This window comes from Parambassis ranga, chromosome 6 (genome assembly GCF_900634625.1).
Source record: "Parambassis ranga chromosome 6, fParRan2.1, whole genome shotgun sequence".
Taxonomy (NCBI): Eukaryota; Metazoa; Chordata; class Actinopteri; family Ambassidae; genus Parambassis; species Parambassis ranga.
Window position 1 is genome coordinate 1,895,843 of NC_041027.1, and position 14,875 is coordinate 1,910,717.

Genomic DNA, 14,875 nt, shown 5'->3' on the forward strand with positions numbered 1-14,875 from the left:
CGGCCTCTGCTGCCGTTCGATGACATCTGTGATCGATGACTTTTGGTTGCTAAAGTTGCGTTTCCGGGTAGGTTGCTCTGTAGTCAGTACCTCGTGATTACTCCCTGTAGCTGACCAGCAGTGGTGGTCTCACTAAAACCATCAGCAGGATTTCACAGCCTGACAGAGGAACTCTTCTCCAGACCTGCAAACATTAAGGAGACCACACTGCGATGATCCGGCTATGAGACACCAGGAGCCATGGCGGCGAGTTGGCACCGGGTAACCGCCTCCTCGTTCGGTTTGTTTTTGTTGCTTTTGTCAGCTCGGAGCAGCGGAAGACCGCTGGAAAAATGTCTCGGCGACAAGTCCTGTGTGTCCACCAGACCTCCCGTCGTTCTCAGTAAGTTTTCCTCACTTGTTGACACTGCAGTCTGTTGCCAAATCATTGCGCACCTTAACCTCTGCTAGCAACAACGACCACATAACTAACTCCTTTTAAAATGTCCTCAAATTTAAATGCTCCTTACGTATAGCAAATATAACGCAAAGCTGCAAACAAAACTCCACACTCTTCCTATTACTGTTTCGTCAGTCTTTAATTCGGCTGAAGTAATCTCCCTCAAACTGAATAGCAGTGAGCTAAATGGAAACTTTTGTTAATGTTTGGCCTGTCGGTTTAGTGTATTTACTTCCTACAAACAGCCCTCAGATCCTTGGTAGAGCTCGATGTGTACTAAGTTGTGTTTTACTGGAATTAAAGCAAACCTTGTGCTATCATCGAACACTTTAACACAATTTCCTAAAATGTAGCTGTGGTTTGGTGTGTTTAATTTCACTTTTAAAACGTTCGGTTTTGCAAAAGAAATTAATTCTTAGCATTTTTTTGGTTATTGTAGGCATAATCAGTGATATTGAGTCTTTTCTGCATATATAGATGTTATTTTGTGTTCTGAATGTGTGTGTGTGTTGAGCGGGATTGTTTACAATCCAGCAGTGGCCTGATCATATGACTGAGCTGGAACAGAATTTGACTCTTGAGCACAGCAGCCCATGAAGTTCTCAGGAAAGTCCTGCGTTAAAGTTGTGTAGACCTACCAGACTGAATAACAGTCCTGCTGTTATGACAATTCAATCAATGTAGTATCAGAAAAATGTGCTTACTCTTCCTGCAGTTTATCTTAGGCAGATACTGCTGACTGTCATGTGATTTATTTTGATAGTAGCTGCAACTCTGTCACTACATTTACTAACCCTCAATAATCCAATGAATTCCTACAACCAGCCAAAAACTATTAAATAGTTATTTAATAGCTGCTAAAAACAATGTCTGTTATCACAGTCTGGAAGTACTGAGGAGCAGTAGGATGTGTGTTCCCTTCTTTGGGGTCATTTCCTAAGACCCCCCACTAACTGATGAGTGTCGTTCATGTTGTGTGTTGCAGTTCCGGGGGATCTGGGAAACCAGTTGGAGGCAAAGCTTGACAAACCCAGCGTGGTCCATTACATCTGCTATAAAAAGACTGACTCCTTCTTCACTCTGTGGCTCAACCTGGAGCTGCTGGTCCCTGTAGCCATCGACTGCTGGATAGACAACATTAGGTGGGTGTCCCTAATTGAATATGTTTTTCTCCTTAAATGTCAGATGTGAAGGTGCAAATTCCTGGATTTGCAGTGACCAGGATAAAGGAGGAGGGAGATGGGTTAAATGACATGTTTAACTTTGTGTGAACAGTTATCTGCCTGCTATAGACGAATTGATCTTTGAGTCCTCTGTTATCAGCAAGGCATAGAGGGAAACAGGGGTCGACTAATCCAGATTTAGGTGTTTAAAGTTGGCTGAAATGATGTTGTCAGTTCTAATAGGACTACCTTAAACTTGGAGGACTGGTTTCTTTTATGTGTGGAATGGATTTTGAAATGAAAACATATTTATATTATATTATTTTCTGCCACTGACACTCACTTCTGCTCGACAAACCAAGGGTATCTTTTCTCACATCTGAATGCGATTTCTAAAAGCCAGAAGTTGTTGGTGATGTGTGAATGACTGAGACCTAAAACAGGAAGTGTTTCTTGTTTTTTGAGTGTGTGTATGGCTCACCACAGAACCAGGATTTAATCTTGCATGTAAACTGTTTGCGTGTGTAGGTTGATCTACAATAGGACCACACACACCACCTCATCCCCGCCTGGCGTGGACGTCCGCATTCCGGGCTTTGGAGAGACGTATTCGCTGGAGTACCTGGACCCCAGCAAACGCAGTGTGGGTGAGTCCAAGAGTGACTGGTGTTCTCACAAAGATAGAAGAACACCTGAAAAACAAAATACTATTTTTAATGTTTTTTTTTTACTTTTTTTGTTGTGTTTCTGTGTTTCAGGCATGTATTTCTTTAGCATAGTGCAGGCATTGGTAGACTGGGGCTACACCAGAAATGATGATGTCAGAGGAGCTCCCTATGACTGGAGGAAAGCTCCCAGTAAGCACACACACACACACACACACACACAGATTCAAGGTGGCAGTGCTACAACTGAGTAGCCTTCTCCCCCCACAACATTCTGTTAAAAAATTTCAGCTTTCCACGACTTTCACAAACATCAGTCAGGTTCTTCTTTCAAAAGTCTTTTATTTTTATACACTTTCCTCCACGTTCCCCACAAAAAAACCCATTTCTCTTCCTAAATTAATTTTAACTCTTATGGTCACTGAAATTAAGCCCACACCATCTGTGCTGCTCTGCGCTGTGTGTGTGCGGGGAGACGCTTCAACATGCCTCTTAATGCACACTGAAAGTAGATATGGACACAGACAAGACAGAGGAGAGTAGAGGACAGAGGAGTAACCACTAAATGACAGCAAACGACTCTTACAATAATTAAAAAATAAATATAACAAGAGTATTTTAATAAAGGTAGATACCTTAGTTTCATCAGGGGTTCTGGGGTTGACAAAAGAGTCACTTGGACACTTTTCAGGAAGAACAGAGCATTGCCTCATTAATGTGTAACTTCAGCAACAATTTTGGCTACAACCAAGGTGACTTCTGTTTATTGCCAGGACCATTTCTGATAACTCACGAGTCATGAATCTGTTATTTGACCACATGACAACTCTTGAGACTTGTCTCATGTTGCTCAAGGAATTTAATGACTCTCCTCCCCCTAAGATTAAAAAAAATATGCTCAACACAAACGAAATATCAGGTTGTGAAATAAGGGAAATTCACGCACTTATCTTCTCTTTGTCCTTTGCCAGATGAGAATAAAAAATATTTCTTGGAGCTGCAGCACATGATCGAGGAGATGGCAGAGAAGGCCGGGGGGCCTGTTGTCCTCATCGCTCACAGCATGGGCAACATGTACACCTTGTACTTTCTCAACCAGCAGCCTCAGGCCTGGAAGGACCGATACATCAAAGCCTTCGTCTCTCTGGGGCCACCGTGGGCTGGGGTGGCCAAAACCCTCCGCGTAGTCGCCTCTGGTAGGAGACAAAATAATGTTACAGAGATTGGACCTGTGTATTTTGTACACAGCCTTTTGGGGAAACATGTTTCCAAGACACTTTTCATCATATGCCAGCAGTTAAATCTTTCACGTAATTCTCCACAAAGAACAGTTGCATCAGATCTTGTGTGCTGGTTTTCCTTTTATAATCAAAGCTGTAAGGCGTAAGATGACTCGGGATTAAACAATGCAGTAATGCAACATATTTTTTCAAAGAAACCATCATGAGACAGAAACCATTATCTCAGTCTCAGTTCTCTTTGCCCTGTTCCCTTTCTTGGATTTCAGGTGATAACAACCGCATCCCAGTGATCAGCCCGCTGAAGATTCGTGCTCAGCAACGCACCGCTGTCTCCACCAACTGGCTGCTCCCCTACGCCCACTCCTGGCCCAAAGATCAGGTCTGTGTGTGTATATGCAGACATGTTTTTTCTCTGAGAAGTGTCAACTCAAATGTATAAACATAGATGCTGCATAGGTGCTACTTTCATGTTCTATTAACCCATACTAGGAAGTAGCACCATCTAGTGCTACTACTGGTTTTCTGCTAAGTCAGACTGTCTGAATTTAGGTGATTCTTATGAAATAGACCAGAACAACTGGGCTCTTGCCAAAAAACTTAGTTTTGTTATGGCTGAACTCACCAATCAGCAGCTATTAGCAGAACGCTAGCACATTGTTGTTAAAATTACCTTAGCTGTAACAGAGATAAAAGGACATTTGATTTGGAGGAGCAGCTGAAGAGAGAAAAAAGCTGTGCTGAAGTCTGTCTTGTTCAACCATGTATGTTTATCTGTTTACCTATTTACATCTATTTGCACTGTCGGCAAACAGGAAGTGGTGAATATTTTTTTCCCCACTACCAGGTCTTGGTCCAAACGCCCACCACCAACTACACCGTGCAGGACTACAAGCGCTTCTACTCTGATATTGGTTTTGAGGACGGCTGGCTGATGAGGCAGGACACCGAGCCGCTGGTGGCTGACCTCACGCCCCCCGGTGTGGCCATCCACTGTCTGTACGGCACCGGTATCCCCACATCTGTAGCCTTCCAGTACTCAGACAAATTCCCCGATGTGGAGCCAACTGTGGTGTACGGTGATGGGGACGGGACAGTGAACCTGCAGAGTGCCATCCAGTGTAAACAGTGGATCGGAAAGCAGACACAGCCTGTGATGCTGAAAGAGCTTCCAGGGAATGAGCATGTGAACATGCTGACAAACCTCACTACTGTGGATTACATTAAGACTGTGATCTACTCCCCATGAAGCTGGCAGGAAAACACACACACAGTGACTGCCAAATATCCCTCTGTTCAAGTCTCATGAAAAAGTATTGAAATTTTATTAAAAATGTTTTAAATTGATTAATTTTATAGCTGTAATTCTGCTATTTCTGTTGATGTTGTTTACTGTTGATGAAGCCTAAGTACAGATTTTTATATTGGCCTCAGATTTTATCTTCATATGTGCTGATACTGGTTATTAAAGTGAGTGATACACTGTTTGTGCCACTTTGAAATATTTTTTTCAATGTTGTCAAAGAGATTTCTCTAATGTAGTTTAATAGTTGCTTGCTAAATAGTAAAGCACATACTGCATTCACATCTTTCTCAATGAAACAAAATGCATCTATTTTCAATGAAAACTACGTTCCCTTGATTTCTTTTGATATTTTGATGATCTTTTGCAGGCTGTAAGTCCCTGTTTTTCTCGTGTTACATGAGGTCTGAAACCATATGTGGCATTCTATTTTAGTCCCAATAAAGGCCATTAATGTTCAAGTCATGCATTTTTGAGGAGCTATAAACCACATCTGTGAAGCTTATTCGAAAGAGGTGGTTGTGTTCTTTGACTTTAAATTAATGAGATGCAGCTGAAAGCTTTATAAAATTGTTTGAACACCAAGGAATTAGAATGGACACAAGAGCATCTACACACTAGTAGAACATTGTTACTTCAGCCTGCAGCACTGCTCCTATGTGTACTGCATATTTGTCCCACGTTTGTGTTGAACTGGGTGCCTACACAGGCTGGAACTACACAAGTACATGTGAAAAGATTTATTTCCTTCATCATATTCAGCTCATTTTTTTAATTGATTTCCTCTCTATTTAGGTAGATGTGAACAGTTTAGAGTGTTGTTGTGAAAATTCTGCCAGAATGGTTCTGTGCCATGAAGCCCTCACCGGGCCAGACCAAGATGATATCATATCTGCTGTTATATGTGTGTCATAAACATGTGTTGCCTTCCATAAAATTAATATTTAAAATCTAACATGGATGAGTTTTTTGCAGTCTTTTTGTTCACATGATTAAAAACACACACACACACACGCCTTTGTCCTGGTAAAAACTTAATAACAAATTGTTATCTCTATTTAATCTGAAACGGTGACCATAAACCTTATGATGAATGGAATAATTTGTTGTAACATTACTAAGCAATGACACATGGTCAGTGTGACTCGGTTTCAATACTTTTAGGTGCACAGCTTCCCCTTCACTGAGGTTTCACACATCATATGGGGCTCACACACATCAAATTTCTTGAAAATCTTATTTTTAAGTTACAACTGCCCTAAATATTAGAGAAAACAACACGAAGAACAACAGCAACTACTTTATTTATATTCAGTAATAAATATTGCAGTAATAACTAAGTTTTATTTCTTTTTTGCATTAGGTTTGATTGTCATTGTAACATATGGCACACTCAAAGGGTCAAAAGGGGATTTCCAATGATGGTGTGATGATGACAGTTCAAAGTTTATCTGGTGGGACATTCTTGTAGCTTTTGTGAGTTTTACGTTTCCAGAGGGAAGCGGAAAGTCTTGTTTCCAGTCCTGCAGCGCAGCTCCGTACAGTCCAGTGTCAGCACAAATGGTCCTTCTTCATGGCCATCTACAAGGCTCTACAACAGCCAAAAAAGGACATTGTTAGATTAAAATGGACCAAGGACCTACATTCATTGTTAAGTAAATTAGGATCAGGGAAATTATTCAGTGTGTTGAGATGTGGGATGGACACTCTGTCCCATTACCTGCAATTCCTGCAAGTACTCCTTCATCTGCTCTGTCTGGTCTCCAACACACCATGCCAGACTCACATGGAAAGATGGATTCTAGAAAACACACCATAGGGTTCTGAGGATTCAGCTTAAGAGGTCTTTGAATAATTCATTCTTAATTTGACCTAAAAGCATAAAAGAAAATCTAACTACTGAGATGTTATTTCTTCTAAAGTCAATAAAGTAGCAGAAATTACAGATTAAATATGTTTACTGACCTTATAGAATGTGTCTAGGTGAAACTCTGTCATAGTTTTGTCCACAATTTGGACCAGGTCTAACAACTGGGTATGTCCAGTAGTCACTTCCATGCCCAGGAATGTTCTGCAGGTGGCAGGCATGTAGAAAGCGTCAGTACACAAGAAGGATAAAAGCATACGTTATATATTATACATACAGTGGTATGCAAAGGTTTGGGCACCCCTCTGAGATTTCATGATAGTTTACTCTATATTTATAAGAGAACATCACAGCAACAAGGTTTGTTTTCCTCCAGAGATGTAGACATTTGAGTGTTTTCCAGACTTACATTCTTAAGAGTAGCATTACATAGTTTTGTTGTAATAAAAAAAATGTGAAAAATGTAATGTGCAAAAGTTTGGAAGGATGGTTAGAATGGTCACAGACCACCTCCAGAGAACTACAAGAACATCTGGCTGCTGATGGTGTAGTGTGTTCATCGTTCCACAAGCCAGCGTACTTTACACCAGTAAAATCTCATTGGAAGGGTGATGCACAAAAAGCCTTTCCTGAGTGTTCCATCACAAGAAGAGTCACATGAGGCACACAAAAGCACATCTGGACAAGAAAGAAGCTTTTTTGGAAAGAAATACCGTGGTCAGATGAGTCTAAGCCAGGGTTGGATGTTTCAGCAGGACAATGATCCTAAGCAGGTTCAAAATCCACCAAGGAATTCATGCAGACGCACAAGTACAATGTTCAGGAATGGCCATCTCAGTCCCCAGGGACTAAATATTAATGGAATTATCTCTTTGGGGTGCCCAAATTTTTGCACATGCCTATTTCCGTTTAAATGCACATAAACATGTTTCTGTTCGGCCAATAAAAATGATTTCACTACTGAAATGTTTCTGTTTCCATAAGGTATAACATGTTAAAATTAAGTTGCTGCTTCAAAAGCTCAGCAAGTGACCAACTGATGCAGTGATGTTTCTAAGGGGCGCCCAAACTTTTGTATTTGTCTGACTGTCTCCACAAAACATTTGACTATACCTCGTCTTCTCAGCATTACAATAGACTTTCAATCTCCCTGCTGAGCACACAAACCTGACAATGAAAGCACAGTTAGAATGCTGATAACATTTTCATTTGTCTTCCTGATTTTTATCCTCCCACATACACACTATAAAAGTCATTACTAACACTCCATTGGTCTATTTTCGTATCATGGCTTTTTGTAAATCGAACCTTTTGCAGTGCGCAAGACTTGCCCTGAGGCCCTGTGTAAAGGGCTGGATCCAGTGGTGGCGGAGCACTACTGTCTGAGACAGGCTGAGGTGAAATTCTTCCTGTGGGGTTAAAATTATACTTTTGGTTCCTACCACTGAGAGCAGCTCCTCCAACAGCTCAAAAAAATCCTCCTCAGGATGGTCTGGCATGAAAAGGAGGAAAAATAGATGATGTAAGGAATTTTGATGTCAGTTGTGTTGATGAATAGTCATCAATTCTGTGTTGGCCTTACATGGTAAATAAACGTATGTAGCCCAGTTTCCTCTCTCGTGCTTGAAGGTGCGGATGCGTCCACCGTGAAGGGAGCTGTCTTCGGCCTGGTGATCTTCTTCTTCTGGAAACATGGCCAACAGGCAGCCAGGAACAGGCAGTCTGCAGGAGGGATTCACTTTAGAAAACTGAAATGTTGTGAATTTGCCAATTTGTACTATTTACTTCATCTACTATTTTTTAGTATTTCGCAACGATTTGACCTTTTTACACCACAATTCTGGTAAACACAGGGAAACTTAGACAGCTCTGTCGCAAAGTTGCGGATGACAGTCACCGCACATACCTTGTTTTGGCAACCTGTTCCTCTGTTTTAGGTTTCTTCTTCGCTGGAAAACCATCATCACCTTCCTCTTGCCACTTTCGAGTGCAACTTTTAATAGTCGCTGCTGCCGCTTCATGCCCTTCCTCACCGCCCTCCTCCTCCGAACTGCTGCTGTAGCCAACCAACATCCTAAACTATGTTATGCGCTTTCAGGACATTGTTTACATGTAAGTAAAGCATCTTAAAATCTTGAAATATCCACACAAGGACAATATCTGTCCTCAAATCATAATTTCCAATCGGCTTCTGTAGCACGCTTCCGATGTAAATAACCTGTTGTCACAAGAAATGTGGTCCGAGTAGCACACATCGTCACCCACTAATCAGTTCCACATTTAAGTAGGTTGCTAAAAAAAGAGAAAAAGAAAAAGAGAAAAAGCTCGTACATAGATGAGTACCCTGTGTTGATTATAGTCTATAGGTATAAGTATATACCTGTATATACTTGTATCTGGTTGAATTAAATATATAACATAATAATATATAAGTTTTTACATACGTTAAAAATTAAATTAAAAAAGCTACACTAAGCTGATGTGTTTATATTATTCATCTATCACATTTTTTTTTACTAAATAGTAACTGACATAATATTTCGTGTGTGAGTGTGTGTGTGTGTGTGTGTGTGTCTGTGTTGTGAGCATGCCAATTAACTCTTGCTTTATTCATGTTCCCGTGCGCGGGCAGGAGCTCGGAAGCTAGCCGAGAGCTAGCTAGCAATTTATAACAAAATGCATATCTCAACACTAGCGGAGAGGATGCTTTAGAAGCCAGATACATGCATAGATGAAACGATGCTGTTTGTGGGGCGATTAGGGAAATTGCGGGAGAATTTTCACCCATTTTAATAACCTGCAAATTCCCTTTTTCGGCCCCTGGAGCCACAGCGCTTGAACAACAGAGCATCCGAGCACCGTTTGCGGATGTGAAGAAGGAACTTAACGTTATCCTGGGGAGTAGCTAACCACCGACAGACTGGCATTGTATTGGGAATACTTGGCAGGCTTGACTGGACGGTCCAGGTACGTAAATAACGTTGTTTACATGGATTTTTTATGCAACAAACGTGTCGCTTCTGTAGCTTCTACCTGGCTATTATTTTTCCCGTGGCTAGCCTGCTAACATTACCTCCATCCTGCGTCTGTGTGGTTGTGTTAGCAAGTGGCTAGCTAGCTAACCTATCCCGGTTACAGTGAGCTTTGACTGAAGACAAAAAGCGTTATGATGCGCAGACGCTGCCTTCCACTTTTTTAACCGCGAATTTGGATTTCTGCATAGACAGGGTGGAACCTCACAACATAAAAAATAAATATACAGCCTTACGATGATTATTTTTGTTTCAAGTATGTTTGTTAATCAGTTCACTTGCAGTGTGTTTCTGGTCTTGTGGCTGTTGCACATCTTCAGGCACCGCATTATAAATAACCACATTTATTATTGTTGTGTGTGTGTTTTTTTAGCAGTTTCAACATTAATTATAAATACTCGTTGATTCGATCGATTAGGATCGAGACAACCTTTTCCTAGGAAAACAAATATGAAAAAAGTAAATCACAGGTGAACAGACGATGTTTCTTTCAACTGAACATGTTAATGGTTCTGTTTCTGCTGAATTTACACAGACTAGCTGCTGCAACTGATGCAAGATTGCAAAAACAAATGTACCACGTTTCTATATTTTTGGTAAGCATTTGGTCAATAACTAAACCAAACGACATTGTACTTGACAGTCAGAGTATGGTATTTTGACTCACCTTATGTCTGTTTTTTGTACAGATCCCACTTGTAGGGCAAGGATAAATTAAAAGAAGTGGATTTCCGTTCATCTCTCCACACACGTCCATTAACGCACAGCTCTTCACTTCCATCTTCTCTCTCTCTAGTTCTTCAGGGCCACTTGCAGACATGGAGTGAGTTTTTTTCTTTCTTTTCTTCTTTACATTTTTAGCCTTTAGTCCAATGCTCAAATATATCTCCCTTTTTCACTGTAGTTGGGCCACACCAGCTGCCAAATTAAATCCCTACACCCGAGCCCGTATGACAGAGGCCTGGCAGCAGCATGCAGTTGCTCCACCTCAGGTTGTCCACACCATCCCTCCAGGAGCGGAGAATGCACTGGGCTGCGCTGTGTATGGTATTGTACTACAGCCAGACGCTACGTCTCTACAACAGCAGTCACAGACCCAGCACGGACAGCACAGTCAGCATGGTCAACCACACACAGGGAGTCAGCAGCATGGTGGTGGCCCGCACAGTCAGCAGCATCCTGCCCAGGCCCAGCAGACCTTACAGGTTGCGACAGAGGCAGGACACAAATGTGGTGCTTGTGGACATGATATCTCTCACCTTGCAAACCCACATGAACATCAGTGCATGGTGAGTCAGGACAGGTCATTCCAGTGCACCCAGTGTATGAAGATTTTCCATCAGGCAACAGACTTGCTGGAGCACCAGTGTGTTCAGGTGGAGCAGAAGCCTTTTGTGTGTGGGGTGTGTAAAATGGGCTTTTCCTTACTCACCTCTTTAGCCCAGCATCACACATCACATAACAGCACCAACCCAATGAAGTGTTCAATATGCGAAAAGACATACCGACCTGGTTCCTCTGGTAATGCCACACCCAACTCCTCAAACAGTTCCCAGCAGCATGGCAGTGATGGTGCATCAGCCAGCAGCAGCGCATCAATTCTACCTTTTCCTTCAGCCAGAGACAGGCCGTACAAATGTTCTGTGTGCCAGAAAGGCTTCAAACACCTGTCAGAACTCACCCGGCACGAACGGGTGCACACAGGAGAGAAACCTTTCAAATGTGACACATGTGACAAAGCTTTCAGCCAGTCATCACACCTACAGCACCACCAGCGAACACACAGCAACGAGCGCCCATTCAAATGTGCAGTATGCGAAAAGAGTTTCAAGCACCGCTCCCACCTAGTGCGCCACATGTACGTGCACTCTGGTGAGCACTTGTTCAAATGCAACTTGTGTGAGCTGCACTTCAAGGAGTCATCTGAACTCCTACACCACCCCTGCCACCCACAGGGTTCTCGTCCATTTCGGTGTGCCACCTGTGGCAAAGGTTTCAAGCGGCCATCAGACCTTCGCCAACATGAGCGCACACACTCAGAGGAGCGTCCCTTCCACTGTGATGAGTGTCAGATGAGCTTCAAGCAGCAGTATGCTCTGGTGCGCCACAGACGCACACATAAAGACCCCACTGACCGGCCATTCAAATGCAATCTGTGTGACAAGTGTTTCATGCAGCCCTCTCACCTCCTCTACCACCAGCATGTTCATGGAATGGATAACCTATTTAAGTGCGCCTCATGTGGGAAGGAGTTTAGCCAGTCAGGAGAGCTGCTAAGACACAAGTGTGGGGAGTCGTCCAACACCTCACCTGACAAGCCCTACAAGTGTGACGTTTGTGGAAAGGGCTACAAAAAAAGTTCCACATTACAGCGTCACCAAAACTCGCACTGCCAAGAGAAGCCCCTTAAGTGCTCGCTCTGTGACCGCCGCTTCCTTTCCTCATCAGAATTTGTCCAGCATCGCTGTGACCCGTCACGGGAAAAGCCACTGAAGTGCCCCGAATGTGAAAAACGCTTCAAGTACTCGTCAGACTTGACCCGACACCGGCGCGTGCACACAGGCGAGAAACCTTACAAATGTGGCCACTGCAACAAAGGCTTCAAACAGCGCGAGCACTTGACCAAACATCAGAGCACACACTCCAGAGAGGGCCAGTTTAAGTGCGTTTGGTGCGGAGAGCGATTCAGTGACTTAGGCTCTTTACAGGATCACACAGTGCAGCACACAGCAGACGGAGGGGGTTACCCAGTGCCCCAGTGCTTGTAGATCCCTGACTCTGAACAGACAGAACTCTGTCCTCTTGTAGGCTGTTTAGTCAGCCTAAGGTTAATCTCATTTTCAGGATTATTAGTTATTGTCACATTCATTCCGTACAAAGCTACATCAGGTCTCTGTTGTTATATTAACATTACCTCTAGTCTGTCATTCCATCGAATGTGGGGAGTTTTTCTGTCTTTTTGTACATCCTCCTTTTGCAAACCACACAGACAGTAAAGATGCCCTAACCACCAAACATTCATACTTATTTACAACCACTGTTTCTTACGCAACCTGGTGCCATAATTCAGGATGATCTCACAAAATGCCCTCTAATGCTATTAAAATTTCTTCTATCATAAATAAAATGATCAGATAGCCTTTATTTGTTGTTTTTAAAGCCTTTAGCAAGAACTATGTTAGAAAGAGCCACTACTTAAGGTGTCTTGAGTATCCACTAGAGGGGGATCATTCCCTTGCCCCCCCCCCCCCTCTTTGTTTTTGGTCTAAAGAAAGATGGCTTTTCATTTTCCCAGTAGAGATACCTAAACACTATATTTGACTCTTTCAGTCTTGACCCCATACACTTTTAAAAAGTAGCCCGTAAGCACTTCAACAAACCCAACATGAAAGAGGTGGATTTTGGAATGTAACTGTCCATAAGTGAAATAATCCTCATTAAAATGATTTGGCAAAATGCCACTATGGCAAACCAGTCAGCCCCCATCAGTGAACACAATACAATGGTTGATACTCATCCTCCAATACAGGTCTATGTATAAAAATATATATTTTACTTGTCATATTCCCACAGAGGGCAGTGCTGTTAGACTTGTGTAATGCTGTACTGAGCATTACACTCTCTCTCTCAGACTGTACATACAATGGACATGTGAGTGTACTTAGCGAGAAGAGTTTGAAATTTGTCTTTGTTTAAAAAAAAAAAGAACTGTTTTTGTATTCTTGCAACTTTTTACCATGTGAAATGTTTTGAAATATGCTTTTTTTGTTGTTTTTGTAGTCCATGTAGTGATTGTGCCAGTATGTTGCAGGATATCTCAAAGAGAAACCTGTGTGCCTGCATATGTGTGTGTGTGTGTGAGGGTGGGTGTGTGTGGATGCAAAAGGTAGTCTGTCAAACAGGGAAATTGAAGAGAATTGTAGTGGAACTGTTTCAGAACAGACCTTCGCCTTTGTTTTAAATGACTAATAACCTTACTGGTCTGTCTGAGATCTGTTTCTGCAGGACGAGCCTGCACCTTGTGTTTAATATTTTCCAAGGTTTGAAAAAGATTTTATTAATTCAGTTTTTGTCCCCGTTACATGTTAACTTGTCTGTCAGGGTGGGGTTGTCCCCACAGTGAATGACGCCTTCCCCTTTCTTGAATGCTATGAGATTCTTGAGGCGCTTAAGCCTGGAGTTGGTTTACATGTTGGCTGTGAATGCCATTACTCCTTATTCTCATGGATGGGTGAACTGTTCCCTCCTCTTCTTTCTTTCACTATTAATGTCTGGTTTGAGTGCAGTATTTAAAACACACAGAGGAAACGGAAGTGACATTTTTTTATTGCTTTGGCCTGCAATTGTTTTCTTTTGTTGTAGCCTTAAAAGTGAGGCTGCGCTGCCTCTTTTTTCTCCTTTTGCTTTGTTTCAATCCATCATCCTCCTACAAAGTCAGATATTTATTTTATAAATCTGGCATTAAGAACAAGTTAAGGTAAAAGAAAAGTACTGTGTGCTTTATGGTTTTACATTTCTTTGTATGTTTTTTTTCTATTAATCATTAAATTGATATGAATATCTGTATTCCCTGAGGGAGAATAACAATAAAACAAACACATCAGGTTTCTTTAAGGGTGGCTTCATAATTTGCCAAGAATTGCCAGTGTTTGAAGAAGACACATCCTCAGATGTGTAGAATAACATGTAGGTGCTCCAGGTGCAGGACAAAAACCTCATTTACTGAATAGTGCTGACAGTAATGTCTAATAATAATAATAATAATGATACAAGTTCATGTTTAAAGCCAAAGATTTACTCCACTCCAGCTCAGCAGCACTGTTGCAGTAGTGCAGGTGACCGTCTGGCAGAGCATTTGTTTTGTGTTGTAGGGTATTGTGTGTAAAGGACCAATCTGAGGGATGCAGGGGAAAAACCCTGTGAAGTTAAAGAGCAGAATTCTTATTTAGAAAAAAAATCTGGCAAGGAGAAGGAGAGGGAAATCTCCTGCAAAAGCACAAATGATTAAATCCACCCTCCTGTATTTTGAAGTGATTATTTGAATGGTATTAGGTCAGTAGAGGCACCAGTTAACCCACCCTTCATCCTCCGTTTCCTTTTCAGTTCCTGTCAGATCCCGGTGTCTCTTGCTCTCTGCATGCTTGCTGTGTTAGTTCCTGTGTTTCTGT

At 42.0% G+C, this 14,875-nt stretch overlaps 3 protein-coding genes across 4 annotated transcripts; 2 read left to right on the top strand and 1 right to left on the bottom strand.

Moving 5' to 3' along the window:
* The first annotated feature begins 49 nt into the window (after positions 1–49).
* pla2g15 (phospholipase A2, group XV) lies at positions 50–4,992 on the top strand. Its single transcript, XM_028408299.1, has 7 exons — positions 50–382; positions 1,425–1,581; positions 2,131–2,249; positions 2,361–2,459; positions 3,239–3,463; positions 3,775–3,887; positions 4,353–4,992. The coding sequence occupies exons 1-7, from the start codon at positions 241–243 to the stop codon at positions 4,752–4,754; spliced, it is 1,257 nt and encodes a 418-aa protein (XP_028264100.1). The 5' UTR covers positions 50–240; the 3' UTR covers positions 4,755–4,992.
* A 1,101-nt stretch (positions 4,993–6,093) lies between these two features.
* usb1 (U6 snRNA biogenesis 1) lies at positions 6,094–8,886 on the bottom strand. Its single transcript, XM_028408312.1, has 7 exons — positions 8,582–8,886; positions 8,258–8,397; positions 7,984–8,167; positions 7,789–7,842; positions 6,774–6,879; positions 6,529–6,609; positions 6,094–6,399 (listed from the first exon to the last, which is right to left on the bottom strand). Exons 1-7 carry the CDS (start codon positions 8,746–8,748, stop codon positions 6,292–6,294), a joined length of 840 nt encoding a protein of 279 aa, XP_028264113.1. The 5' UTR covers positions 8,749–8,886; the 3' UTR covers positions 6,094–6,291.
* Positions 8,887–8,889: 3 nt separating this feature from the next.
* znf319b (zinc finger protein 319b) lies at positions 8,890–14,315 on the top strand. Of its 2 annotated transcripts, XM_028408286.1 has the most exons (4): positions 8,890–9,642; positions 10,243–10,303; positions 10,397–10,530; positions 10,612–14,315. In XM_028408286.1, the coding sequence occupies exons 3-4, from the start codon at positions 10,526–10,528 to the stop codon at positions 12,473–12,475; spliced, it is 1,869 nt and encodes a 622-aa protein (XP_028264087.1). In that variant the 5' UTR covers positions 8,890–9,642; positions 10,243–10,303; positions 10,397–10,525; the 3' UTR covers positions 12,476–14,315. The 2 variants fall into 2 exon arrangements, with proteins under 2 accessions (XP_028264087.1, XP_028264088.1); XM_028408287.1 differs by lacking the exon at positions 10,243–10,303.
* Positions 14,316–14,875: the final 560 nt, after the last annotated feature.